General features: G+C 41.6%; 1 protein-coding gene and 1 long non-coding RNA gene across 3 annotated transcripts in view; one reads left to right on the top strand and one right to left on the bottom strand.

Moving 5' to 3' along the window:
- Positions 1-27,716, top strand: part of SPON1 (spondin 1) — a 271,896-nt gene that overhangs the window by 56,078 nt on the left and 188,102 nt on the right. For both annotated transcript variants that reach the window (XR_014544399.1, XM_083598432.1), the window contains exon 3: positions 7,535-7,668. Coding sequence is in view for 1 of the 2 variants with exons in the window: in XM_083598432.1 (XP_083454558.1) it covers positions 7,535-7,668 (134 nt within the window). In the remaining variant the exon portion in view is untranslated. The remainder of the gene's footprint in view (positions 1-7,534; positions 7,669-27,716) is intronic.
- Positions 16,180-27,716, bottom strand: part of LOC310756465 — a 214,345-nt gene continuing 202,808 nt past the window's right edge. The window contains exon 4 of the long non-coding RNA XR_014544894.1: positions 16,180-16,192. This is a non-coding gene — a long non-coding RNA (uncharacterized lncRNA). The remainder of the gene's footprint in view (positions 16,193-27,716) is intronic.

Here is a 27,716-nt window from a genome sequence, read left to right as displayed (position 1 = left end):
GGCCAATCACAAACGCCACTCGTGATGCCTCATCGGGAAAGTCATTAAACTGCAGTTCAAGAGCATACTGCATCTCTGTCCTAAAGGCTTGGTAGTTCCTGGGGTCCCCCCCAAACTTCTGCACCATTCCTGGCATCTTTCTTGCTAGTGTAGCGCCTTTTGCCTTTTCTGCATCCTGCGCCCTCCTTTCTTCTAGCCTCGCCGTTTGCATTGCTAGCTGGAGTTCCAACATTCTGTACCTTTCTTCCAGAGTTGGACCTTCTCCAGCTCCTCCTGCTCCTCCGGCTCCGGCTGGGTCACTCATGATGCCTCTCTGCACAAGCTGCTTTCAGGGACTGTCCGATTGCTGTGATGGGATGATGAGCTGCTTGTGCGTAAAATCCTGATCCCTCAGAGTTTGGCTAAGTTCCCAAACCTCTGTCTGTGATGGAGCTCCTTAAGCGTGGCTCCATCAATCGCTCGTTGAATCGGACAGTGGGCGTTTACGGAACTTCTTCCAGCATAAAAGCTCCTTAACGGAAACACGTCTTCTGGACTCTCGGCGTGACAGTTTCCGCCGAGGAGTGGGTGTTCCTACGGGAGGTCCTAAAACCCCCCCACTGTTCTCGCTAGAAGTATCTCTGAGCTCTCCCTCCGACTCACTTTCCCTTGGAACTCCACTTCTCCCCCTGCTGGTCCCCTCCTCCGCTGAGTGGTCTCTCTCACCCTCCATGAGCCCTTTCACCTCCTTCGTCTCAGATGACAGTTCCCTGACACATCCCTTTATAGGGAAGTTTCTAATGTTTGACATTTTATTATGTTTTCATATGTGTTGGAAGCCACTCAGGGTGGCAACCCAGCCAGATGGACAAAGCATAAATAATCAAATTGTTGTTGCTGCTGCTGCATATTTTTTTTTTGGAGGGAGCTGGACTCTTTTTTTTTTTAAAGAAATATTTATTAAAATTTTTCACATTCGATACAAGAGAAAAATCAAAAAAGGCAAAAAAAAAAAACAAAAAAGAAGAAAATTAAAAACACATGAAGTTAACAATTCCTTAATTTCAGTACCATATTTCCCTGACTTCCCCACACCTCCCTTTCTTGTATTCCAATTCAAATTGTTAGTTCAACAAGTTCCTATCCCCAATTTTTAAACCTTTTTATATTTAATTCATTTTTTTTTAAAAAAACCCAATTTTAACTTATAAACATCAATATTTATACCTCAATACACAAACCTTTTTCTAAAGTCGACCCAAATTCCATTCCACGAATTTCCCAATTTTCGTATTAATAACCAACCAAAAAAGAAAGAAAGATATAAAACAGATCATAATTATACACCCTTTGGATTCTCAAACCCCACCACCCCCTTTCCCGGTTTCGATCCCCAACAAATATCCTTCAGTCTTAGTCTTCTGTCAGCCTCGAGATCTCACGTCCGAGGCTCTTAATTCTCTCTCAGTTCCTCTCTGCCGGTTTTTTTGATAGTCCTTAATGTTAAACTCCAGATCTCGGAGAAGCTCTGTCCCAGTAAGGTCCACATTTCTTCCAGCCAGGCCTCCATAGTTAAAAGCAAAGTCCAACAGTCCAGTTGTCACAAAAACTCCAACTTCCACTTTAGTCAAATTTGTAATCCATAGGTCTTCAGGTCTCCACATAAGGAGATCTCTCCATTCTTCAGTCACCAATTCAAACCAGAATTTCATCATCCAATACTTATTTTCCCTTATGGTCATCCTGTCAGGCCTCTGGTTTGATTTCTTGTTTTCCTTTGTGAGCACGATATCAGGCCTCTGGCTCTCCTTTGTCATTTGCAAATTTACAGCTCCTCCTTCCTTCTCCTCAGAAACAACATATGTCTCTTTCTCCACACTTTCAAGATTCTCAGAATTCTCTTTTTGTCCAGCTGCATGGGCTTCCTGAGTCAAGTCCTTATCAAATTCCGTAATGTTATTTACTGTTAAGTTCAAAGCTGTTACATTTGTAGCCAAAACATCAATTTGGCCTTGTAATTTTCCCAGGAGAACAAATACTCTGTCCAGCCCAGCCTGAATTTTCCCTCTTCCAGCCATTCTTGTAGTGTTCCAAATCCCCCTCTAGAGGGATTTTGGTAACTTAATATTCTTTCCAGTTAGAATCCAAAAGTCAAGTTAATTTGTATCAGTTCTTACTTATTTTCAACAAAATGTAACCAAGTTGCAGCAATTGTATCCAGCAGAGACAGCAGAAACAAAGTTCTCTTTCCTTTTTGACAGCTGATGGTGTTTCCTGCTTGGCAGGGGGTTGGACTCGATGGCCCTTGTGGTCTCTTCCAACTCTATGATTCTATGATTCTATGATTCTATAATTTTGACAGCTGTCAAACTCCTCTATATCTCCTCAGCAGACTCTCTCGCGAATCACTCCCGGGTCCGGGGGAGGTGGCACTTCAACTCTCAAAATTGGTTCTTATCCTCCAGTTCAGTTACTTATATTTGTATCGCCAAATCGTGAAATTAATATCTTTTATCCACTAAAGAAGAAACAATTCTCTCGACCTTAGTTAACTAGTCCTTGCTTTAGATTTTTTACAAGGCGGGGAGGCGGACTTCCTGTTTGCGCCTTCCCCGATTGTGCCAAATTCCAAAGAAAATTTCCTTAAAAAGTCCAATTTCCGTACTACTCACGGGTTGTTACTTTTAGGGTCCGATTGTTCACAGGAAAAAGTCAGCGCCCTCCGACCATGGCTCGCGGCTTCACTCCCCAGGAGAAGCAGTCGACTCTCAGCACCGCGCCGCTCACCCCATCCCCCGTTCCGAAGCCTTTAAAAAGGCTTCTTCACAGGTCGGGGGGGCGCAAATGGTGCCCGCCGAGTCACCAGGTTCACAGGCTTCCGCGCCAGTGATTTCTAAGGGTCCCCGCGTCGCCGCAGCGGCAAGACCCAACTCCTGAAGAGCCGATTCCCTCCGGAGCTCGGAGGGAATCCGCCATTAGCCGTTCGCGCTAACCCGGAAGTCCTTCGGGAGCTGGACTCTTTTTAGTCCATGTTTCATTTGTTTGCAGGGAGTACATACAGTTTTTTGCTTGGCATTTGGGAGGGCCTGACCAAATTTTCTTCTGTAAAATAAGTATTTTGTGGTGCCCGTAACAGTTCCTTTAGACCTCCAGAGTTGCAGGTTGGGGACCCTGATCTATTTTTTTAGCAACAGCAACAGTAACAACAACAACAAATTACTATTATTATTATTTTAAATTTTTATACCACCCTTCATCCGAAGATCTCAGGACGTTTTTACAGCATAAAAATACGAGTTTAAAACACAAAAGGCATCTTATTAGTAGATTGAATCCAGAGAAATATGCAAAAAATGACAGCAACAGAAGTTGACTTTCCTGCTTCCTCCTCTCCCTGGCAGCCCCATCAGCCCATGGAAAAGGCTCCCCTCAGATTTGGAGGACTCTCCTGAATGGGGTGGGCTGTGAGGGAAAGGGGGCTCCCCCAAAATCAGGTGAGCAACCTTTCCCTTACTGACTTAGCCTTTTTGTGCATTAAACATACCATACATTGCCTCGGGATGTTCAAATTGCTGTACCACATTGCAATAGCTCAGGCTGAGAAAAGTAACTCTAATGGCAAAATGATGAAATAATTCCTTGTATATAAAATTACGCCTTGAATATACAATTAATAACATTTTCCATAATGCTTGGGCAATCAGATGCTCTGTTAAATAAGAATGCTGGATACATTTATGTGTAGTTACAAAGGAAATAGACAGTGATTATGGGTAATCAAAATCTGAATTACCATACTTTACATAATGAGACTATGTATTAAATAAGTATGGGCATCTAAAGCAGATGCAGAACTATCACAGAATTCATAAAACTACATTAGGTACATAATAATTTGAAATGCTTTTAGTGTTACCTTGCCTGAATATGTGTTTCTCTTTGACATGAAATACTGTATAGGGTCTCTCTCTCTCTCTCTCTCTCTCTCTCTCTGTGTGTGTGTGTGTCTTGATTAATATCTGAGTTTTAAAAGTCAGTACAAGTTGGGAACTTTTTTGGAATCTAAAGTCACAGTTCTGTAAGTGGACTCTGTCTTTCACAAATCCCCTTTCAGCAAGAGGGAGAAAAGGCAAAACAAACAATATCTTGTAAGAATCAGTATGGTATCTCAACCTTCTTCAAAGCACTCTAAAATAAATTTTGAGTGGACAAGCATCTGTCCATTAAGCAAAACATTGACTCTGTTTCAAACTTTCATAATCCAGCATTGCATCTTAAAATAACTTGAGAAAATGCGTAAAGAAAACATTTTTCCTCCTCTGGGAGGCAGTGAGCACTGAGAGGCAGGAACTCATCATCCCAGTCCTTTTTATACAGAACACAAAGGGCAAAAGAAAATGGGATGAAGCTACCAGGAATGTATTTCCTTTCAGTCAAGTGATATTTAAGAGGCATAAAGTTAGTGCATGAGACTGCACAGGAGCCTTTTAAAAATGTTCTGGGGGTCATTCCATTAATTTGAACATGTGGCCTTTTTGTTCCTGCAAGCACTTCAATGTAAACCATGAGATTTTCCAAAAGAAATTTGCCATGCAGAGACTGAGTATGTGTTTCTACATCAGCCAAAATAGATGGTTTATTGGTCTCTTGGGCTGTCTTATTCTTCCTGAAGAGTAAATCTGTGAAGCTCAAAACTACATCTGTGCCCATCAACATAAAGAAAAAGTATCTGTTTTATTTGTAATCCAAGGCAGCTGTTCTGTACAGAAATACATGCATACACACACACACACACACACACACACACACACCATGGCTGTTGTTGGCAGTGGGAAGTGCAATAATATTTCCCATTTTATCTCAGTAGTCTTTATGACAACTCTTCAAGACAGATCAGTATTATCCCCATTCTGCAGATGGAAACGAAGGCCGTGTGACTTCCCAGATTCCATTTAGGTTGTTTCCAGAATAAAGTTTCTTCATGCTATGGAAGCAAACAGTGGTACCTCAGTTTACGAACTTAATCTGTTCCAGAAGTCCATTCTTAAACTAAAACCATTCTTAAAGCGAGGCGTGCTTTCCTTAATGAGACCTCCCACTGCCAGTGCCCTTCCATCATTTGGATTCCGTTCTTAGACCAAGGTAAAGTTCACAAACCAGGGCACTACTTCTGGTTTTGTGGAGTTCGTAAACCAAATTGTTCATAAACAGGACTGTTTTTAAACTGAGGTACCACTATATAGATATATAATGGACGTGAACAATGATGAGGGATGGTGAAAGACCCTTGTTGCCAAATGCTGGGACTAATTTCACTTTCATAACACAACCCATAACACAGCTAGCTCCAAATGGCCTGGGATGGGGTTAACTGAAGAATGACCTTTTGCAGCATGGCCTTGACTGGCAGTCGGTTCCCCATGTAGCCCCATCATCAGAGATTAGGTTCTCAACCTGTGGGTCCTCAGATATTGTTGGACTACAACTCCTATCATCCCTAGCTAGCAAAGCCAAAGCTCAGAGATGATGGGAGTTGTAGTCCAACAACATCTGAGGACCCACAGGTTGAGAATCGCTGGATTAGGGAGAGGAAGGGGTGGCATCCAAAATATGGCCCTCCATCCCTAAGCGCAAGGGTGCCATAGATTTGACACCTCCATTGCTATATTTTTGGTGATGTGCAGGATCCATCCTGTTCTCTTGGGCTTTTCTACAGTGTTTCCTTTTCATTTTTTCAGGATGTGTGCTGGGCTCTTTTGTTTCTATCTTTGTTGTATTGCTCTTGCTCATCTGATTTTCCTTGCTTTTAAGTTGCTTCTTGCTGTATTATTATTGCTGTCTTTATTGTAAAATAAACATAAAATGGTTTGATTGATGTTGATTGTTAGTCACCTTGAAATTCATGTCCAACAGTGGGATATAAATATTAGAATCAATAGGCAAATAAAGATAAGTGCATTTCAGACAACACAGGTGTATTGAAGAAACGTATGGAAACTACTTTCTATAGTCCCAGAGTTTCAGAAGCTGAAAATCTCTGTTAGATCTTGTATTCATGGTGAATGTAAGCTGACCTGTTCCTTTGGCTCAAGGTGAGCTAGCCTGGCATTCTTTTTCTTCACTTCTCCCTCTTGTTTCCCCTCCATTCAGCCTTAAGAATGAAGGAGGATTTATATACCTTGACCCAGACACTGATATCTGGAAGCCAAGGGTTCCAAGAGGGATGATAATATGATTTATATCTTATTGGTGCTATTATAAGACCTTGAATTTAGTAGAATTTTATGGTGCAGTTTGATGAAACATTACTCCTCTGCCATGCTACTATTCTTGCCACATAATAGCCGAAGCAATATATGCTTTATTATTTTCTTCCTGTAATTATCAAGGTGAACTTAGTCTTAAATCAATGGCACATTAAAGACCAGCTTTTCTGTACCTACTATTTATATAGGTGGTGATTGTTTCTTATTTTCCCCTTTCTCCTTACTTGGTTTTATTTTCTCTTCTTCTGCCTAGCACAGCTGATATTTGAAAATCACCTGTGATGTAAACAAAACAACTGTCTTGTCTAAATCAACATATAGGAGAAAATAAACCTAGTTCTATTTATTATTTGTGTTTCACATAAATGTATACTTGCATAAGTGTAGAAAACCATTTTTTGTCCTACTATCTTCCCCCAAAATTGCAGTAGATTTTAGGCATTTTCCACTGGAGTATCACTGGTATAAAAAGGGGAGTGGGTCACTTTGATTTGATTCTTTCTCAGTTGGGATGGGGAGTTACCCAAAGGCTGGCCATCGATCAGAAAGAGGACATCATTCTAAAATCCTGGGAACCCCCAAAGTCAGGCCCTATATTCTGGCCTCAGGAGGTGGAATGCTACTTCTGCCTTTGCATTCACAGAACAGATTTCATTCCAGTGAACATGCCCACTGATAGCTGTGTTCTACTTCTACTGTTGGAGTGGTATGCCTCTAAAATACAAATTGCTGGAAATTGCAGGTGGGGAGACTGCTGCTGTCCTCCAGGTCTGTTTGTGGGCTTCCCATGGACATTTGGTTGGCCAGTGTGAGCAAGATGCTGGAATAGATGTGACTTTGGCATGATCCAGTGGGCTCTTCTTAGGTTCTTAAGAGGAAGGGAAAGTTTTTTTTCTGATTTCTCTGCTCCTTGCAGGTCCCACTTTTTGTCTTCTTCTATCAGTAGATGTGGTCACTGGATCAAAGCCATCATGTGAGCACAGTGACATCACTTGGATTCCACCCAGGGTTAACATAGCTCATTTAACTTATGTCAAGGCCTAGAGTCTTTGCAGAGTTCCCCAACCCACATGCTGGATTTTCTGTGGCTCTCCTGAATTTAAAAGAAAACCAACTCCTGGAATTTCAAGGGATGAGGTTATACCAAGATTTTTTTAGTGGCTAATATGGCCCATTCCTAATCATTATATCATATATACATATGGTATAATTTTGTATAGCATCCAGTCTTTTCAGACACTATGATATGGATGATTGTAATGAAATATATTTTTGTTCTGTTTCTTTAGATTATAGATGAAGAAGAGACACAGTTCATGAGTAATTGTCCTGTGGCTGTTACTGAGAGTACACCGAGGAGAAGGACCCGCATTCAGGTCTTTTGGACGGCACCTCATTTGGGCACGGGCTGTGTGATTTTGAAGTAAGTCAGTTTATGGTTCAAACATTTTGTTGAAACCTTGCTGAATATAGCGTACTTTATTAAGTTGTGGTGCTTTTTCATGTCTCACGTATATGAGCCAACAGCATGGCGGAGTGTGCAAATGTGTGTGTATAACATCAGATTTGTCTTTTATTTCTTAAATTATGTATTTTTGGTCATTGCCACTCAAGGTAGCTGGCACACCCTAAAGACACAATACAGATTCAAATGACCAAGATTTTTAAACCTGCTGAAGAGTTTGCAGCATTGATGAAATTGCTTGTTCTTAGTACAACCACAGGAAAGATCTTGGCAGCATGTATTCCAGTTGTTACCAAATGGCTGGGGCTAAATAACAGAAGCCTCTCTGAGCCCTAGTCAGTTACTGGGCAGAATTGCAGCATGGGATACCTACTATCAGCTCTCTTGTCTCTGTCATTCACTCCCATAACATAACTAGGCTAAATGTTACACCCATCACAGGGATCAGCACCCACAGGGAGAGTTTTCAATTACCATCAGCCCCAAACATATCACTTAGTTGAACTAAGTGAGTTGGAGCCATAACATATTGGACTTTCCTGTCTACTCTTCACACCATTGGTAGTTGACCATAGGAACAGAGAGACTCACTTCATGACGGCCCTGACTCATGCAAGATGTTCTAGGTATGAGAAAATTACCACAGGAAGGTCAGTTGCTAGGGTGAGGGTATCGTTGAACCAGGCCTGCTTGCCAGTCAGCAGTATGGGAGACTCCCCTTGCAAGACTCTCATGGTACAGGTCATCTTTAGGAAAGTCTCTTCCCTTTACTTCCATTGGCAACTGGATAGCATGATCAGAGGCAGAACACACCAGACTACCAGGCTACCAATTGTGAGCAGATCTTCAATGATGGACAAGAGGTGGTTCACAAAGCATTTACAGGTCTTGAAAAAACGTTAGATAGGGACGGGGGAATGGACAACTACAGATAATATCAGCTATTTATTGTGTAATTAGTTACTTTATATATTGTGAGCTATAGCTCTTCCTTGGGAGCAGAATAAAATTTAGGAAGGGGGAGACAGTCCCAAAAACTGACGTTGTGTTCCCTATTCCAGGCAGAGGGATGTTTTCTCACTTAGAATAGTCAACATTGGTGGCATTCACCCACATAACATCTCAGGTGGATGCCATCCATGATCAGTGATTTATCAGTTAATGTTGTTCTTGCCTTGGTAGATGATGGTTAAGGAGGCAAGAACTTCACCACAATCCCATGTTCAGATGACACACTAAACAAAACCTTGGCTTAGTTGTCATGGAGCCCTGATCTAAAATCACTGGGTTGGCGGCAGGAGCAAAGTGAGTGTAAGCTGCTTTCTGGGAACCAGCACACTCGTGTGCTCTTGGTAAGCTATAGTTTGGGTTACCATAACATGAAAATCAGATCAGTGTTTCTGGCTCCCCCTCCCTATCCTCTGTAATTTTCAATGGTTATGTGAAAGGCCCTAAAACTGTTCAGCTGATTTGCAGTGAGGTTTCCACAAAGTGTCATTTTAAAGGCAATGGCCTGGAGGCAATATATTGTTTCCTTTATTTTATTTATTATTTATATCCTTCCCTTCACCACTTTGATAATCCCAGGGTGGGTAACAACAATTTTAAAAGCTATTAACAAAATTAAAACACTTTGCAATAAAAGCCCAATATAAAACAGCAGCCAACAGCTCTGATCAAAGCCTTATACCATCAAAATGCAGCAGTAAATTTCAAAACCTCCACCAACAAATAACAGCAGCATCATGTGCTTATAGAAAGCTGCATGTGCTTTATATTCTGGACATAGACATGGGTTATCAATTGCTCTTAAGGGAGAAGACAGAAGGGCCACAGTCTGTAACACCACTGGTGTTTGTGGGGAGAGACTTAGTTTGGTCTCCGTGTTGTTAGTCACCAATCCCTGAGGCAGTGCCTCTTTGTTTTCACAGTCCTCTGTATTTCCACCATGCATTTTTGGGTATCCACAGGAAGCCCACAGAATGACTGACGTAGCCTGCTTTTCCAATCAATTTCCACACATGTAAAATGGATGAGCATTGCATTGTCTTGAAAAGCCAGTGCTTGCATGCCAAGATTTCAGCTGCACAAGATTGCTGGCTGTTTGCACCACTTTTAACATCTTCAGCACTATTTGTGCATTATTTTTTCCTGGTGTGATGCTCAGAATATATATATGTTGGTGGTTAGATGTACATTCATTGCAGAAATGGAAACCCTTTTTACGTACATAGTGCAAGAGCTTCTCCAGACTTCCTACAAGGGGCAGGGGGAATTCATAGAATCATAGAATTGTAGAGTTGGGGTAGTGCCTCATTGCCCTGGACTTTGGCTGATATTTTTATGTTTAATTTTGAAGGCTGTTTTGCAGATTCTTCTGGTATGCTAATATTTTGCTTTATGATTTGGTTGAGTTGTGAAATGATTTCTGTTTTATAACTTCTTTTTTTAAAATAGTTAGCCACTTTGAATTTCTTTCAAATAAATTGCACGCGAAACCACTTGCTCTTAAGAAACCTCAAATTTCTTTCTTCTTTCTTTCTTTGCTTCCCTCAAAATTCCCCAGGCCCAGTTTAGACTTGCTGCAAAACAATAAAAAAGGCATTATGCATCTGCTGTTACACATGTGTAGCTTCCCTTTTAAACTAGGTCCACTGTGCAATGTTAGCACACCAGCACAAACATCCACTCTGGCTATGGATCCCTGTTGTTCTAGCCTATGAAGCAACTCAGTGTCAGTTAGATATGCTGGGTGCATAGAACACAGCACGAATACGTAGCTCGGTAGTCTCTGGCATCTCCAGGTAGGCTGGGAAATCCTAAAATCCTGGAGTTGACAGTCCTGAAATAGATGGACTGGTGGTCTGACTTGATGTAAGGCACTTACCTAAATTCCCCATATTGTTCTTCCAGAAGCCTAGTGGTACATTAAAACTGGCCAATCACCTGAAGAAAAGTCTGCAGATTTGCTTTGAAATTCAATTCACGCTAATTGATGATATTTATTTTTCATCAGTTGTCTACAGAGTCCCACAAAAGCTAGGATCACAATACTGGGAGGAGTTTCTTATGGTGGGGCAGGTTGGCAACGTCGTAATCTTTCGACATCCTGTGTAATACAAATGTGAAGAAACATAAAGCTGCCGCATAAAATTTAAAAATTTGAGTCAAAAGAGAACAGGATGAGTTTTCTTGAGTATAAGTCAAAAGACTGAAGCCTGTTGAACGGAAGCAGCTTCCTTCATTGCGACTTGTTAGTGAGAATGATTAGCAGTATAATACAGTGCTAAACTGTTGTGCGGGGGCAGCGCAGTACATAGCAATTATCATTTTTGCTTTTGGCACAAACTTAACACCATGTACATTTTTTTTCCTACCAGGATGTAAAGCTTTGTGCACATCTAAATTATAGGGTTTACAGAAAGCCTCCCCTCCCCCTTCCACTCTCCTGTCGCCTCCGCCCACCCACATAAATGCACACAAATGTTGGACACCATTTTCTCAGCTATTGTCACATCTGTGAAAGCTACAATGCTACCATAAAAAACCCGAAGCACTCAAAACGCCCCACCCACAATCCTGCTATGAAAACAGTTGTTTCTGAAAGGCGTAGGGTGGAATTCTGCTACCTTAAGCACTCAACAAGCGTTGACACTATTAGCTGTTTTTATTTTGGAGGCCTTGCATATGTCAGAAAGCACATGACCATTCAGGGTGTATGTCCTGTTCAAAGGATACATTGCTGTTGGGAATGTGTTCATTCTCCATCCCCTTTTTGGGAGACAGTCCTCCTTACAAGTTGGGAAGCTGAAAGCAATGATAGGCCAGAAAAAGGTAAGAACGTAGGAATCTGCCTTATGCCAAGTCACAATATTCCTCTATTGAGCTCAGCAAAGACATCACCTTGCTGACAAGGTCCATATAGTTGAAGCTATGGTTTCCCCAGTAGTGACGTATGGAAGTGAGAGCTGGACCATAAAAGAAGGCTGATCACCGAAGAACTGATGCTTTTGAATTATGGTGCTGGAGGAGACGCTTGAGAGTCCCATGGACTGCAAGAAGATCAAACCTATCCATTCTTAAGGAAATCAGCCCTGAGTGCTCACTGGAAGGACAGATTCTGAAGCTGAGGCTCCAATACTTTGGCCACCTCATGAGAAGAGAAGCCTCCCTGGAAAAACCCCTGATGTTGGGAAAGATTGAGGGTTCAAGGAGAAGGGGACAACAGAGGACGAGATGGTTGGACAGTGTTCTCAAAGCTACGAACATGAGTTTGACCAAGCTGCGGAGGCAGTGGAAGACAGGAGTGCCTGGTGTGCTCTGGTCCATGGGGTCATGAAGAGTCGGACACGACTAAACAACAACCATCTATACTGATGAGTAGCACCTGTCCAAGGCTTCAGACAGGCGTGTTTCCCAGCCCTGCTTTGCAGATGCTAGGAACTGAACCTGCATGCAAAGAAGATGTTGTACCCTCAGCTATGGAAACAACTCACATCAACCCTGAGTGCTCCTATCCCCAGTGAAATTCTTCTACTGAAACTTAGAAGTTATTTGAAAACTGAATGTTAGTTTCAGGCTGAAAGAAAGGCAAGATTATGCGAGCATTACAATAAGCCAAATTTGCAGAATGGTTGGAAACTTTGCAACAGTTCACTTTCCTTCTCCTATTTGTATCTATTGAGTCCCGACTGTCCATGAAATATGTGACCTGGGTTGCATTTGTTGTTTGGCTAGCAGCAACACTGTCAAATAACTTCATCACAATATGTTTTTTGTGTGTGGACGGGGGGAGCTTCTTGTGGTAGAAACTGTGTTCAAGCAGAACTGGCAAGGGAAATGTTTTATTCTTTTTAAGACAAAGCGTGGAATTTGTTATTTTTAAGCATAAATCATTCCCCTTATGGTTTATTCATATGGTTCTTTTTCGATGTGAGCAGCCACTAGAGGGTTTGAGCAACTTGAAAAGGACATAAAGTCTGCCAAATTAGAGATTTGGCAGATTTAGAACATAATTTACATGTTGTTGTTGTTTTTTAAAAAACCATTCATTTGGAAAATTGTACAGCTGGAAAACTGGCTTTGGTGTTAGCATAACATAATCCAGACATTAGGAGTTAGTGCCTTGAAGATTTTTAGAGCCCCTGTTTTGTGAGTTTGAATTGTGGACCTCAAAGATTATACTTCATTTTGAAGCTTCCTTTTACCTGAAGGGTCTATGGATGTGAAAAGTACATCTTCTGGAGTTCTAAGGATCTCTGGCATTTTATATGTAAGAGATTCTATATATTCCTTTCTTTTGATTTGGGCTAGTTTACATCTCAAGGATCACTCTTTCACTAGCTACCACATTTTGAAAATGTGTAGAAATCTTTCCTTTTCTAATTAATTCAAGTGGGTTCTGGAAGCTTCTCTGTGTGAAAGAAACAAGCAGAAGGTTCATGATGTGTAGAAATATTTCCTTTTCTAATTAATTCAAGTGGGTTCTGGAAGCTTCTCTGTGTGAAAGAAACAAGCAGAAGGTTCATGATGTTTGGGTTATTCCTTCAGAGAAGCTGAGTACAGCTGGCTTAAACTGGTTCTGTTTTCTGTCAAAGTCATGCTAACTATAAAAGTACAGTGGTACCTCAGGTTAAGTACTTAATTTGTTCCGGAGGTCCGTTCTTAACCTGCAACTGTTCTTAACCTGAAGCACCACTTTAGCTAATGGGGCCTCCTGCTGCCGCCACGCTGCCAGAGCCCGATTTCTGTTCTTATCCTGAAGCAAAGTTCTTAACCTGAAGCACTATTTCTGGGTTAGTGGAGTGTGTAACCTGAAGCGTATGTAACCTGAAGCCTATGTAACCCGAGGTACCACTGTAAGGCCAGAAGGAGCCTGGGTTTCACTTTCTCTTTCTATCTCTTTTTCCTTCTGGTGTGGTGTTCTGTACATAGTATGCTATAGTGTTAAGGTTTGGACTTATTGTAAGTTATTGTGAGTATAAGCTAAGTCTGCTGCAACTGGATTTATTATGGACAGTGCTAATCCTGAATGTATTGGATTTGTGACCATTATGCTCATTTGCCTTCAGCAGCAATAAAGCTCTGCTGGATGAAATTTAATTGCATCTGTTCTGTTTTTCGGGAATCCTGCAACGTGTTTAAGTTTTTACTCTAACTATACATTGGAATCTACTCTGGATCAACATTGAGTATTCAATGACAAGCACTTCACAGGTGCAGCATTCCATAACCCAGAACTGATAGGTATGATGTTGAAGGTAGGGCTGGCCTGCCCATTAACCTTGCTGAGGCTGTCCCCTCAGAAGGCAGGACAGCTGGAAGGGGCAACAGAACTGGAAAGAAAGGGGAATCCTCATGCACCTTTGCCACTCCTCAAAGGTGAGGATAGGAGCTGCTGCTGCTGCCATCCCAGTCACCCCCTGGGGAGGAGATGGTCCCCCTCCTGCTGCCTTTTCCTCTCTGGTCTCCTTGCTCCTCTCTCACCACTTCAGCTTGCTGGGGCTTCACCTTGAGTCATCTCAGGTGGCAGCAGAGGCAGCACCATTTTCCGTTTTGCCTCAAGTGGTAAACGGTATTGGGCCAGCCCTGTGGAGGGGATAGAAAGTAAACTGATGCAATTAGGTTCCCCACCCCTGATCTATTTTTTTTTTATATATAAGATATTTATTAGAATTTTCCATTTTATACAAACAAAGAAAAAAATAAAAATAATAATAATAAAAACACATAAAGTTCATAACTTATTTTTCAATAACATATTTCCCTGACCTCCTCATGCCTCCCCTTCTTGTATTCCAGTTCAAATTGTTTATCCAGCAAATCCTTATCTCATAGCATTACAGCTAAAAAACCCCTTATTTTCTATCCATCTTCTTAAATTATTGTAGCTTAAACTTTTACTTATATACAAAGAAAGAAGAACCATTTTTTCATATTCTTTTGTACCATTACAGCTAGAAACCACTTAATTTCAATCCAACATCACTCAACATTCATTAATATTGCAGTGTTTTTGTAAATAATCCTTGAATTTCTTCCATTCTTCTTCTGCCGACTCTTCTCCCTGGTCACGGATTCTGCCAGTCATTTCTGCCAATCCCATAAAGTCAATCAACTTCGTCTGCCATTCTTCCAGAGTGGGTAGATCTTGCGTCTTCCAATACTTTGCGATGAGTATTCTTGCTGCTGTTGTAGCATACATAAAGAAAGTTCTATCCTTTTTTAACACCAATTGGCCGACCACGCCCAAGAGAAAGGCCTCTGGTTTCTTCACAAAGGTATATTTAAATACCTTTTTCAATTCATTATAAATCATTTCCCAGAAAGCCTTAATCCTAGGGCACGTCCACCAAAGGTGAAAAAATGTACCTTCATTTTCTTTACATTTCCAACATTTATTATCGGGCAAATGGTAAATTTTTGCAAGCTTGACTGGGGTCATGTACCACCTGTATATCATTTTCATAATATTTTCTTTTAAGGCATTGCATGCCGTAAATTTCATACCTGTGGTCCACAACTGTTCCCAGTCAGCAAACATAATGTTATGTCCAACATCTTGTGCCCATTTAATCATAGCACATTTAACTGACTCATCCTGAGTGTTCCATTTCAACAGCAAGTTATACATTTTTGACAAAATCTTAGTTTTGGGTTCTAACAGTTCTGTTTCTAGTTTGGATTTTTCCACCTGGAAGCCAATTTTCTTGTCCAAATTATAAGCCTCCATTCCCCACCCCTGATCTAATGATTTTGCAGATATCCTTTATGCTCCTTAATAATCCTGTTAAAAAACTGCTGGTATCCGTGTGTATAATGTGTGCATTTCAGCCACTTCTGAAACATGGCAGATTCTTCATAGAATCATAGAAGTGTTAGAGTTGAAAGAGACCCTGAGGGTCATCGAGTCCAACCCCCTGCAATGCAGGAATCTCAGCTAAAGCATCCATGACAGATGGCCATCCAACCACTGCTTAAAAACATCCAAGGAAGGAGAGTCCACCACTTCCCGAGTGTGTCCATTAATCACAATTCTGTCATTTGTGGCATTAGCTACCCCTCCCAGTTTGGTGTCATCTGCAAATTGAATGGGCATCCAAGTTGTTTATAAAGACACAGAACAACAATGAGCCCAGGACAGATCCTTGTGGCATTCCAATTGTCACCTTATTCCAGGTTGATGAAGAATCATTTGTGAACACTCTTTGGGTTCGGTCAGTCAAATCCACCTAAGAGTTGCCTCATCGAATCCACATTTTACCAGCTTCTCTGCAAGAAGATTATGGGGGATTTTGTCTAAAGCCTTACTGAAGTTCAGTATCACAAGTGTCAGTCACATAAATATATCCCAAGATGGACCTCCTCCTATCCCTAAATCCTGTGCTTCATTATAGTGACATCTGTGTAATTATGATTTCACATGCAAGTTGCTGTAATTTTGGAACACAGCTGTTCAGAATCTCTGCACCAAAAAATAAACCTAGCTGCCAACAACACTAAGAGTCATCTCATTCAAATTCTAGCTGTTTATACTACTGTTCCCACTGATAAATTACCATAAATTATGTGTGTGGAAGAGAAGACAATTACTGTATGATAAAGTACACACATCAAGTATATTGAAATCAGTGACAGGGGTTGTTCATCTCTGGAGGAAAGTTACTAATGATTTAAGTTGGAAAATATTATTTCAAGGAACTGGGAAGTTAAAGTTTTTATGACATCTGTTTCCAGTTTTGCAACATACATAATATGATTCAGTTGTTTATATTATACAGATTATGTACAATATTATACAGCTTTAATTAGATACATTTAAAACACCAACATATCCATGTATGTTTGGGGGAGAATAACCTGAGAAATTGATCACAAACAGTGGGGATGTCACCCTACTTTTCTTTCATTTGTGATTTATTGTTACATGTTTGCAGTCCCCCCTCCCCCGAGTTAATTTAACAGATTTTAACTGTTTAGACAGGGATGATATGAGTCTAGTTGATTGAATTAGTGCTGTGGGAAAACCTGTCTCTAATTTGTGAACAGTTTGCTTCCATTTTTCTGCCTCATTTCAAAGCACTTTAGAATTTCTTTCGATGTTCAGTGGGGTGCAGGTTTGAGCTTACGTATCACTGTATGGTGACTGAGGGTGGTGTATGTTTCTTTTCATCATTATTTTTTCTCCAGCCCTCTGAAGCCTCCTCAGCTGCCTGTGCTTCATGATATGAAAAAGTCCCATGAAGGAGTGAGCTCATGACGTCTCTCCCTGGCCTTTAAATAAAATGCTAGAGGAGGTTGGGTCCTGAGCGCCTGAGATTGGCATGCTCGCTGATTTTGTTTTTAAGGGAAGTTCTTTTGTTTACCCTTCTTTTAAAGGAAAATCAAAATCCACACTCTTGGCATCTACCTAATGATTTTCAAAGGTGAAAGTACTTTGCTTTTTAAAAACATCAAGCAACAGCTATTGGGCACATAATGGACAGCCTCCCCACATTTCTGTGCATTTAGAGGAAAGCCCAGCTGAAGACATGGTGGGGTTTTCAGCTAGTACAGTGACCCAGGAGGCCTGAAGCATGCAAACTGCCAAGTACAGGATCTGTAGAATGAAAGAAAAGATGCTCACAAACAGTGCTTTTTTTCTGAGGACACTCAAGGGGACGCAGTACTGCAACCTTTATTTCTAGAAGAAAAGCACTGGTTAAAAGTGTGACTCTTACTGTAACAACTTCACAATGAGTATCGGCACCTTTTTTTTCTAGAAGGAAAGCACTGCTCACAAACGCCCCCCAGCTAGCTTGAAAGTAAGGTAAGCACAACAAGGAAAAAATGGCCATTCATTAACTAATATTTTACCACAATATTTTGCCTGCCCTTCAGTAATTTTCAAATTTGCAATTTACTTTCCTCCCATTAACCAATGGGAGAATGGTTGGGGAAAAATGAAGAAATGTTTGGCACGGCACTAGGGTGCATACCCATGAATTGTAAGAATTTACTGCAGAGTATCACTTTCGGTGTATTAACCATAGGGTTAATACATAACTGTAACTTGTGTCTCATCCCTGGGCATATCATTGAACAGAATGAATCACATGAGTTGTGAGTTTCTTTAGTTTCAATAAGGCCATCACTGACTGGGTTGGAGCAAGGATACAAGCAACATGCTGTTCAGAAGTCACATGGTGAGTTCTGTTACACGATATGGCTGGCTGGGGTGTGTGTGCGCGCATCACCACAGAGATGCCAAGCCCCATAGATTGGCATATAAACCAGCTGTTAGGGGGATATCCCAAGAGTTGGAGAATTACCGTATATACTCAAGTATAAACCAACTTTTTCAGCACATTTTTTATGCTGAAGAAGCCCCCCTCGGCTTATACTCGAGTGAGCATCCTTTCGGGCTGCTCCTTCCTCCTCTGCCGCCTTTGCTGCTGTTGGCGGTGGAGGAATGAGCAGCCCGAAAGCAGCCCTTTTGGGCTGCTTGTTCATCCTCCGCTGCTGCCGCCACCACCAGGTTTGTGGTGTGGTGAACTGGCTTATACTCGAGTCAATAAATTTTCGCAGTTTTTTGTGGTAAAATTACCTTGGCTTATATTTGGGTTGGCTTATACTTGAGTATATACGGTATACTTGCCTCGGTCTTGAAATATCCAGAAGAAGGAAAATAACAGGGAATCAATGTGAAAGAATAAGATAATTTCCCTGAATTATGAAATACTAAGATCTGATTTATAAACTCAATCCCACGGAAGGGTGTCTTAAGTTGATTTTAATGGAAACAGGCTTTGGCCTTTAAAGATCTGTCCTTTCTGATCCATTATCGAATGAATCCTTCACTCCTCTGCATTGCAAGCAGTGAAAAGGCAAAGGCTGAGAGGGTTCCATCATTTCCTAGTTATTTGCTGTTTGTAAATGAAAATCATGGTTAATTTAGGAGCCTGACAGCTGTGGAACATTTGCCATTCCACCACAGCTGTCAGTGGCATTGTGATTTGTTTTACAAACAGATGTTTAATTCGACTTCAGTGTGGTTGTCAGGCTTCCCCCGCTTCCTTCGCCTTTATTTAAAAGGAAATAATGAGAGGAAGGAGAAAGTGTAATAAAGGGGATGTTCATTGGTTTGTGTCTTTCCAAAGCATAAATCTGGGCAATTAATAATGACATCAGAAATGTTTTTGGCTGCAGAAGGATTGAACCTAATAGTTTTGGAAAAAACCTACAATCACCAGTTGAATCCAGCCTGACTCATTATTGCAAAATGGATGTTTACAAAATGTTTTCTGGTTCTGCAGACAGCTGAAGGGAAAGCACAGAAGGAATATTTTTTTCAACACATGCAAAATCTAAATCAATGTTAACAATATTTGGATTTTGTGTGGAGGGATCAATATTACTTACGAACCTTAAACACCAGTAACCATGTAACCCATGATGCAATTGCCTAACAAGTAGCAATTTAACATGGAGCATTTTTTTAATGCTAATAATAATGGTGATTAGTTATCATAACACTTATAGTACTTTTCAGTATGCAGAATGACTCCATGCAGATCTTACTCCATTACAACGAGTGATGTATGTGGTGGAAATGCTTTTGTAGTTCAAGGGATGGGAGTGAATCTTTCTGTCCTGTGCACACATACTAGGGATATTGGAAAATTCCAACCAAAAAGAAAAAGGAGGCAGAAATTTCTGCAGTTCATGTATTTGTCTATGATCAGGATCATGTGGGATCTCTGTCACTGCGAGCCGCAAAATGTCAAGGTGGAGGACAACTTTGCCTCCTCAGAGAAATTAGGCCTCTTTTGAATCATCATCATCATCATCATCATCATCATCCTATTTGTGAAGCCAAAAAGCAACCATATTTATGCCCAAAATTGGGGCTTAATGATTAAAATGAAATCAAAGACAATCCTATTTTCCTTTCTCATCAAAGTCAGAAAGTTGTGTAAACATGGATTTAGAGTCTATAGTCTTGGTCCTGTCCTTCCAGACCTAACAAAACTGAGGTAAAAATTAACTGTAACTGGCACCATACCTGCCAGTTACTTCTAAGCTAGGGACTTAATTTTAACAACCCAACAAGCAACTGAAGAAGAACAAAGAAACAAAAAAGAATTAAGTTTGAAACAATGGGCATACCACAGGGCACTGACTGTGTGACAAATAGGTCGCTTATTTAAGAATAAGTGCCCCACTTAGCTTTAGGATGTGGCTCAGGTTGCTCTTAGTCCTTCCTGTGACCAGCATTTCAACCTTTATGCCATTCCCTGCATAGGCTGTCTGTGGTAGTAAGCCAACATTGTAACAGTGGCATCTGCCATTGGGTTAGCCCCTACCTGAACCCTTCGCCATCACTGGAATGCTGGGGACTGGCTTTTAGATACAGTTACCATGGATTGTATCTCTGAGCATAGAACTTCCAAATATTCATTCTCTCACACACAAAAATGTGAGGTACATTCTTGTAACTCTCATTTCCTGTTGGAGAGCTGAGGACAGCGACATGCATGAAGGCCGTCCCAGTGTACCAGTAGCCTTGCTGGAACTATATTCTGCTTCTCTAAATTCCAAGTGTGTTGATCTAAGTATTATATCAGCATGCAGACAATGCCTTGTGTACCATCCAGAGGATTGGATTAGAAAGGGGTAAAATAAATCCTGCTTGGATTCCCAAATCTTGAAGCAAGTGTTGTTGCATATGGCAGATTAAACAAATGAAAAAAAGTAAAAGCAAGTAATTTATCTTCATTTCAAAACACTATAGAAGTGATACATAGAAAACACAGAACCATTTTTTAATTCTATTTTGCTTTCAATTCCATTGGCTGAGTTGATCTACACAGCTCCATCTGTATTCACATCTCACTGTACTCAGTTACCAAAAGTGATCAAACCTATACCAAGAAACAGAAAGATCTGCAAGCACCACCACTTTCCTAAAAGCCTCTGTTTCTCAAGAGCAAAGCAGCTGATGGTAGATGTTTTCTGCTCAATAACCAACTCTTTCCAAAGCTATAACTATTGGAATTCAGCTACTTGAAGCTGCCCACAATGTGAGCAACTTGATGAAGAAAAGAAATGAGTGTGTTTATTTCCATGTGCCACATTTCTCAATAAAACCACGCAGACAGGAATTAAAGTATTACTACTGTCTAATCCATTTCCGCTGTAAAAGCTTGACCACATTTTGATATACACAGTTCAGTCCAGTTCAGAACTGAACCAGATCTATCTGAAATGCAGTTACAGACCAGGGAACTGGTGTAGTTGAGCCAACATCCTTCTCACACATCCATCTCAGCTCTGGGTTGACTCATCATACACCAGGACAGAAGAATAAAGATGATTGGTTTTCACATTGGTACTTTGTGGTGGCCATCACGTTGAGTGACATCCAACAGTGTCATTGCAACTGCACAACAGGGTTTCTACTAGATCTCATTCCCTCTGCAACTCCCCAAGTGCCCATAAAATCTGCTCCATTAAGTTGGAGAACCTCTGGGGTAGATTTTGGTGGGGTGCAAGTATTTCAAGGGGAAGTAGGGGAAGACCCATTGCACTCATTGGTATGACATAAGATATAATACATTTCACATTATGAGGTCATTAGTATGATGGAAATATGCCTAATTAGTTTGATTGCATAAAAACAAAAACAATAGGAAAAGAACATGTATTCTATAACACAAAATATAAACAGCAATCAGATCAAAAGCCAAAGCTTCAGCTTTCAAGTGCTTTGTGGAACAGTAAGGATTCACTTGTCTCTGAAAAGAGGTAAGAGGAACCAACATTCTCAGAGGGAGGGGAAATCATGATTCAGGGGCCAGCACAGAAAAAGCCCTACTCATAATTGACTACAATCTTATATCTGTAAATGAAATATGTGGGTGGCATTTTACTGGCTGACCACAAAGCCTCATCGTAGTTTATAAAGAGCCAGACATTCCCTGAGATGGTCAGGACTCAGACTGCATAGGAACAGGTCAAAACCAGCACATTGAATTATATCCAGAAAGCAAGGCGTAGCCAATGATGTTTCAAGACAGGCAATACATGCCATCGACAAATGGGCAGCTGCATTCTTGAGCCAGTTGCGCTACATAAAGTATATTGCAACAATTCATCCTGGTAGTCAGTCATCATAACAGAAGCTAGAAATCTATATTCCAAAAGTGGGTACATCTGGCACACCAGCTGACGTAGTTAAAAAAAAAGTACCTCTTGGATATGCAGGATCAATGCTGTTTGAAGGCTCAAAACAGCAAACCTGATCCTTAATTGGCGTATGACGCCCTCCTCAGCCAGAACATATATTTATCAAGCTAGCCAATCCTCCGAGTCTCTCAGCATTATAATCTCTATTTCCTCCCAATCCATTGTGAAGCATCCTGCTCACGCAAATTGCTTGCTCAAGCAACATCAAGGTAAAACTCGCTTCATGCAAAATGTTGCAAAAGGAATTGAATTTGTCTGGAGTGAAAATAATGATGAACTCTAGAAGACCAGTTAAGTACAGTATATTGACAAGGAGGACAAGTGGCTGTTGCAGCAACAATCCTTTTACAGTCTGACTCCTTGTTTACCAAAATGTCTGTCTGTCTTGCACTTTAATGAAAAGTGTGTGAATTTGTGTAGATGTGAAAAAAAGAGGCTAGCAACAGTTTCACACAAGCTGTCTGCTGAATAAAGCAGATTTCATCTGCAACAAGTGACAAAAACACCTGCATTGCCAGTATATCTGTAAGAATGTCATTAGTACCAGAGAACTGTTTGGAAAATTCCTTCAGGAGCTTCAACAGAGCCTGACAGACTGGTGTTTGGGAGCAGTGATGGGTCCAATATGGGCCAATAATTGAAGCTGAATCCTCATAAGACAGAGGTGTTCAAGAGGGAGACAGATGCTCAGGTGGCCTCAGTGGTTTGGGGTGCCGCTTTCTAGCTTAAGCTAGTTCACCAGCTCCAGCCTCTTTTAGACAGAGATAAGTTGGTCATTTTACTCATTGCTCTAGTTAACTTCTGGACTGCAGTGTTGCAACATGGTGAAGGTGGATTATGGATAAGTTGGAAGTTTGTTCTGGTTCAGGAAAGCCAGGAGCTATGACAGGAACTCTCACAGGACTGGAATGAAGCAGTGAGCAGCAGCAAAAGGGAATTATGTGTCCACAGATGAAATTTCAGCAGTATCAGAATTTTGGGAAAGAGCCATAGTTCTGTGGTTGAACATCAGCTTTGCCTGCAGATGGTCCTAGGTTCAATCCTTGGCCTCTTCAGGTAAGGTTGGAAGAGACCACAGTCTGAAACCATGGGGAGTTGCTTCCAGTCAGTGTAGACAATACTGAGCTCAATGGAACAATATTTTGACTCAGTGTAAGACAGCTTCCTATGTTCCTGTGGAGGCTTGGGACTGAAGAAAGGCCCAGGAAGTTTTTCGTTTTCTTGGATATATGTTATCCTTATCTCTCTCTAATGGGAAGTCTGAGAGGGGGGAAGTGCATGCTATCTTTTCTCAGAGAGAGCTGAATAACCTATCCCCAAGACAACTACTGCTGAGAAACTAATTTCCAAGCATGTAATATGCTTCTGTAGTGTCATTTATGGATGGCGCTAATGTACCATGAATGCTGTGATTTATACCTCCAAGAGGCAGGAGAAGAGGGACCTTATCTTTTTCATTTGCAATTTATCCACATGTACACAATTTGCAAATTACACTATGGATGTGTATTTTGTGCTTGGGGGAATAATTTTCCCAATACAAATATTAGTATTAGTATCTTCCTGCAGGAAGAGCTTGCTGGTTCAAGACTTGCCAGAGCTACCTGAATTATGAATAAATGAGTGGCAGTGTGGAAAGAAACAGAGGAAGGGGGATTTTCCACTGCTATGAAGCTGACAGGACACTTGAGCAGTAAAATGAAGTGAATGTTACAACCCAGGTATATTTCAGCTTTATGTATTACTTATTAACTAGAGTATATATGGCTCGAATGGTTGAAGAAATTGCAACTATGTTATATATACACATGAATGTAATCTGACATCATGTTTGGGGCAGCTTTTAATTATTTAAAAAGGAACATTTGAATGTACTTTTGGAATGAATTCTACTCTTAAATATGAATCCCAAAAGTGTTTCATTAATATGATATTACAGAATGAATAATGTAATGATGCTATATTGTGATATTACAAAACCATAAAAAGAAATCCTCCTTTCTTCCCTCCTGATTTTCCCCCTTCCCCTGAAACTTCATACACAGTGAAGAGAAGCCAATAAAAATCTTTTATGTAAGCAACACTCTCTCCTCTGCTGCCAAGCATTTTTAAAAATATATATTTTGAAATAAAGGGATGTTTGCTGCTTTTCTATCTGCCACAAGCACTTCATAGGAAAGGATATAAATAATATGTGATAAGGAGATGGGGAAAAATCCATACAAGTTTGAACAGTATCTCATAGCAATTGATTTGCTGTTATAAAAGTGGACTGATTTAAGGTTATTGGTGCAATCATACTACCTCTCATATTGGCAACAAATAGGTGAAACATAAATCATTGCACCTTACATAAGCAGAAGAGACTGTATTGTTTTGAGCTACTGATCCTATTGAAGTATACTGCAGAAAGAATTACTTTTCAAATGCACCCACCTCGAGCCTTTAGGTACTTGGAATTCACATACATTACAATGCAAACCTGCAACACTTGCTCAACAGCAGTCATTTTGATTTTTAAAAAAATTATCAGGAGCTGACCTCATCCTGACTTTGGCCAAATGGTTTTTAGGTGATGATCTAGAAGAGTCATCTAGGGAAAGGAGAGGGAAATCAGTATGCCTCTTTAGACCTTCTTAAGTTTACATGGGGCAAGCGGGAAGTGAGCTGCGTCACAGCCCCACCACAAATAGGACAAATGTCTGAAATAGGGTCTTCATACATGCACAAATATGTGCATAGGTGGTGCATGGAATTGGGATGCCTGTGCAGATCTTCCTGTTCAATGTGGAAAGTCTGTGGGTGGAGTGGGTGGAGCTAGCATGCATGCAGATGCTGGGGTGGAGTTGGCAAACACATGCCGTGTGAGTTGTCTCAACGCAGCTAAGCTATGCTACTGAAGGTGACTGAGAATATAGCTAACTGCTAGCTCCTGCATGCTAGCTCCACCCACTTCACCCACATAGCTAACAGATAAGTGATGATTTAGTAGGGTAGGTTACCAGGGAAGCTTGCAGCCATTTGGGGACGGATTCTATAAGTGGATTAAAAATGTAACCGCTCGGACTTAAGAAGAAGAAGAAGAAGAAGAAGAAGAAGAAGAAGAAGAAGAAGAAGAGGAGTTTGGATTTGATATCCCGCTTTATCACTACCCTAGGGAGTCTCAAAGCGGCTAACATTCTCCTTTCCCTTCCTCCCCCACAACAAAGACTCTGTGAGGTGAGTGGGGCTGAGAGACTTCAGAGAAGTGTGACTAGCCCAAGGTCACCAAGCAGCTGCATGTGGAGGAGCGGAGACGCAAACCTGGTTCCCCAGATTACAAGTCTATCGCTCTTAACCACTACACCACACTGGCTCTCAAGGACACAGGTAGCACTGCTGGATGGAGCTAAAGGTTCATTTGGTACATCACCCTGTGCTCACAGTGGCTGACCAAGTGCCATGGGTAGCACAGAAGCACAACCTGAGCACAACTGTGCTCAGAGATGGATTTAGGGGAGCATGACTGGTTTGCCCACACTGGGCGCCGAGCTGAGAGGGTGCTGTAGGAGGTGCTACAACAATGACGAACAGTGGAAGGTGAGAGTCAGTGGGGGTGAATTTTGGTGTCACCCAGGGGGCCACTGAAAAGCCCAAAGTATGCCACTGCCCTAGTCCTGCACAGCTTCTGTTGCTGGGCCTTCCGTTCCTTTCCTTACAGGGTACATTTGCGTAGCAACAATCCCAGAGTTACCTATCTTTCCAGACTGCTCACTAGGATCTTCTATTCCATGTCCAAGTCCCGTGTCCCCCCCCACCCGCTGCTTCACCAATCATCAGAGCTGTTCCATGCTATAGTCCTTTAGTGTGAATCTCTCCTCCTCTTTTAGGAAGCAAATTCTCCTAAGTCAGCAGGGGCTGTTGGGAAATGTAGTCTCAAGGTTCCACAGTCCAAATACAATATAAATACATTTTTTTCAACATATTTATTTTTCTTTCTCAAGGACCCGGGGTTGGAATAAACCAACATCAAGCTGATAGCATAACAATAAGATACTCATTAAAATATAAAAATGAATACTAAAAAGCACACAGCTGGAAGCATGCACTGCAGCTGTTTGAAGCCAACCCAAGCAAGTTCTGTCCAGAAAAAATGTTCTCTGCTGAGAGGAACTGTTGTGACATTTGGATTGGCTTATGTGATGGATTGCACAGTCCGGAGAGTGTGCAGACCCCAAGCCTTTTGGGCATTGTTGGTGTAGCTTGTGCAGCCTGTTTGTAAGAGACATGCCTGATCTGCAATAGAAACTATTCTTTCTAGGTGTGGTTCCCTCCATAGTTCAGTGGGAACTAGTTAGGAGTGTTGGTCTCACCTGTGTAGCAAGGCCTAGTGGCTGTGCTGAGCTGAGCTGTTGATCTGTTGTTCACCAATAAATATAAATATTGGATTTATCCTGACTCACATCACATCTGGGTATGGGGGCAGACCCCTGGCAAGGTTCCTTTCTGCAGTGAGTGCTCTTCCCAAACCCACAGGATACAACAGTGATAAAAAGTGTCATGCATGGTGCGTGTGAAGTAATAGAGTCACTGGTGATATGGGAGCACAAGAATAATATGTTTTCATCAGCCTTCTCCGTAAGGAATGTGTAATTAAGGGCAAACCACATAACAAATGAGATACTTTGTATAGCAGATTAAGCATCTTTCATGGTGTGAGCACAGTGGAAATAAACTCAGTCAATGCTGGCATGGAGTTCCTATGCTGAGAGCCAGGGGCATAGGAAGGGGGGCGGTGGGGGTGGTCTGCCCCGGGTGCCCTCACTGAGGGGGGTGACATTCAGTGCGCTGACCAGCCGCAACTCCCAGGCCTATCGCAAGCCATTGGAGTAAGGGGGAGCTGCACGCCTTCCCCCTTCGTTTTGACAGCTTGGGGGAGGCTTGGGAGTTGCAGGCCCCATGGCGCGCCAAATGTATACCATGGGCAGCTCGCTCTGCCCCCATGGGTGGCTTGCTCCACCCCCGGCTGCAGGGCGCACGCACTGCTCTGGGCATCCGAGCAGCTATCCCACACCTGGGATATCCTGCATATGCTCCATCACTACTGAGAGTGACACTGCACTTTCTCGGCGTGGGAAGCAGTGCATTGGTGCTATATTGCCTGACCCATGACTTAACACATTGCATTTGCAGCGTCAGGCTGTGCCAGGCTGTGACCCCCCCAAAGCAAGGGAAGAATGCGCTTGCCAAGCTTTTCCTTCTCTTTCTGCAGGATCCACGGCAGCTGCTGTGGTCCCACTACTGGCAAGCCTGTTGCTTCTCAGCAAGCAGCTGGGAGGGTTAGGGACAAGTGACTCATGCTTCCTTTCCACAAATCTGTGCAGGTCCATCGCTTGTCTTTCCAGAATTTTTAAATTCCTGCACAATTCTCCTGAAATTTCTTCTGTGGATGGCAGAATACTGGTAATAAATGGACCAGTCTCACTGTCCAGGTTTTCAGCACTGATGCTCTGTTTGGTCTCCTCTTTTAGGAACGTGGCAGACTGATTGATTTAAAATTAATATTTATCCTCATGAACCATCAGATAGAGAACAGAGAGATTTTTTGAGCACAGTACAAACACAGACACATATTTAATTAGATTTTTTTCAAGAAGCTTCTTTGTTTCATTATATATGATGGTCAAGATCCTGCTTTGAAGTGAGTGGAATCACATCTATGACCCATAGCAGAAATCAAACTGGGGCTGATATTCTATGCTGTCATCCCCTACCTTCCATCTAAAGTTTGCTTGTGCTAT

Source organism: Podarcis filfolensis (assembly GCF_964270895.1).
Source record: "Podarcis filfolensis genome assembly, chromosome: 1".
NCBI lineage: Eukaryota > Metazoa > Chordata > Lepidosauria > Squamata > Lacertidae > Podarcis > Podarcis filfolensis.
This window is presented reverse-complemented; position numbering and strand designations above follow the sequence as displayed.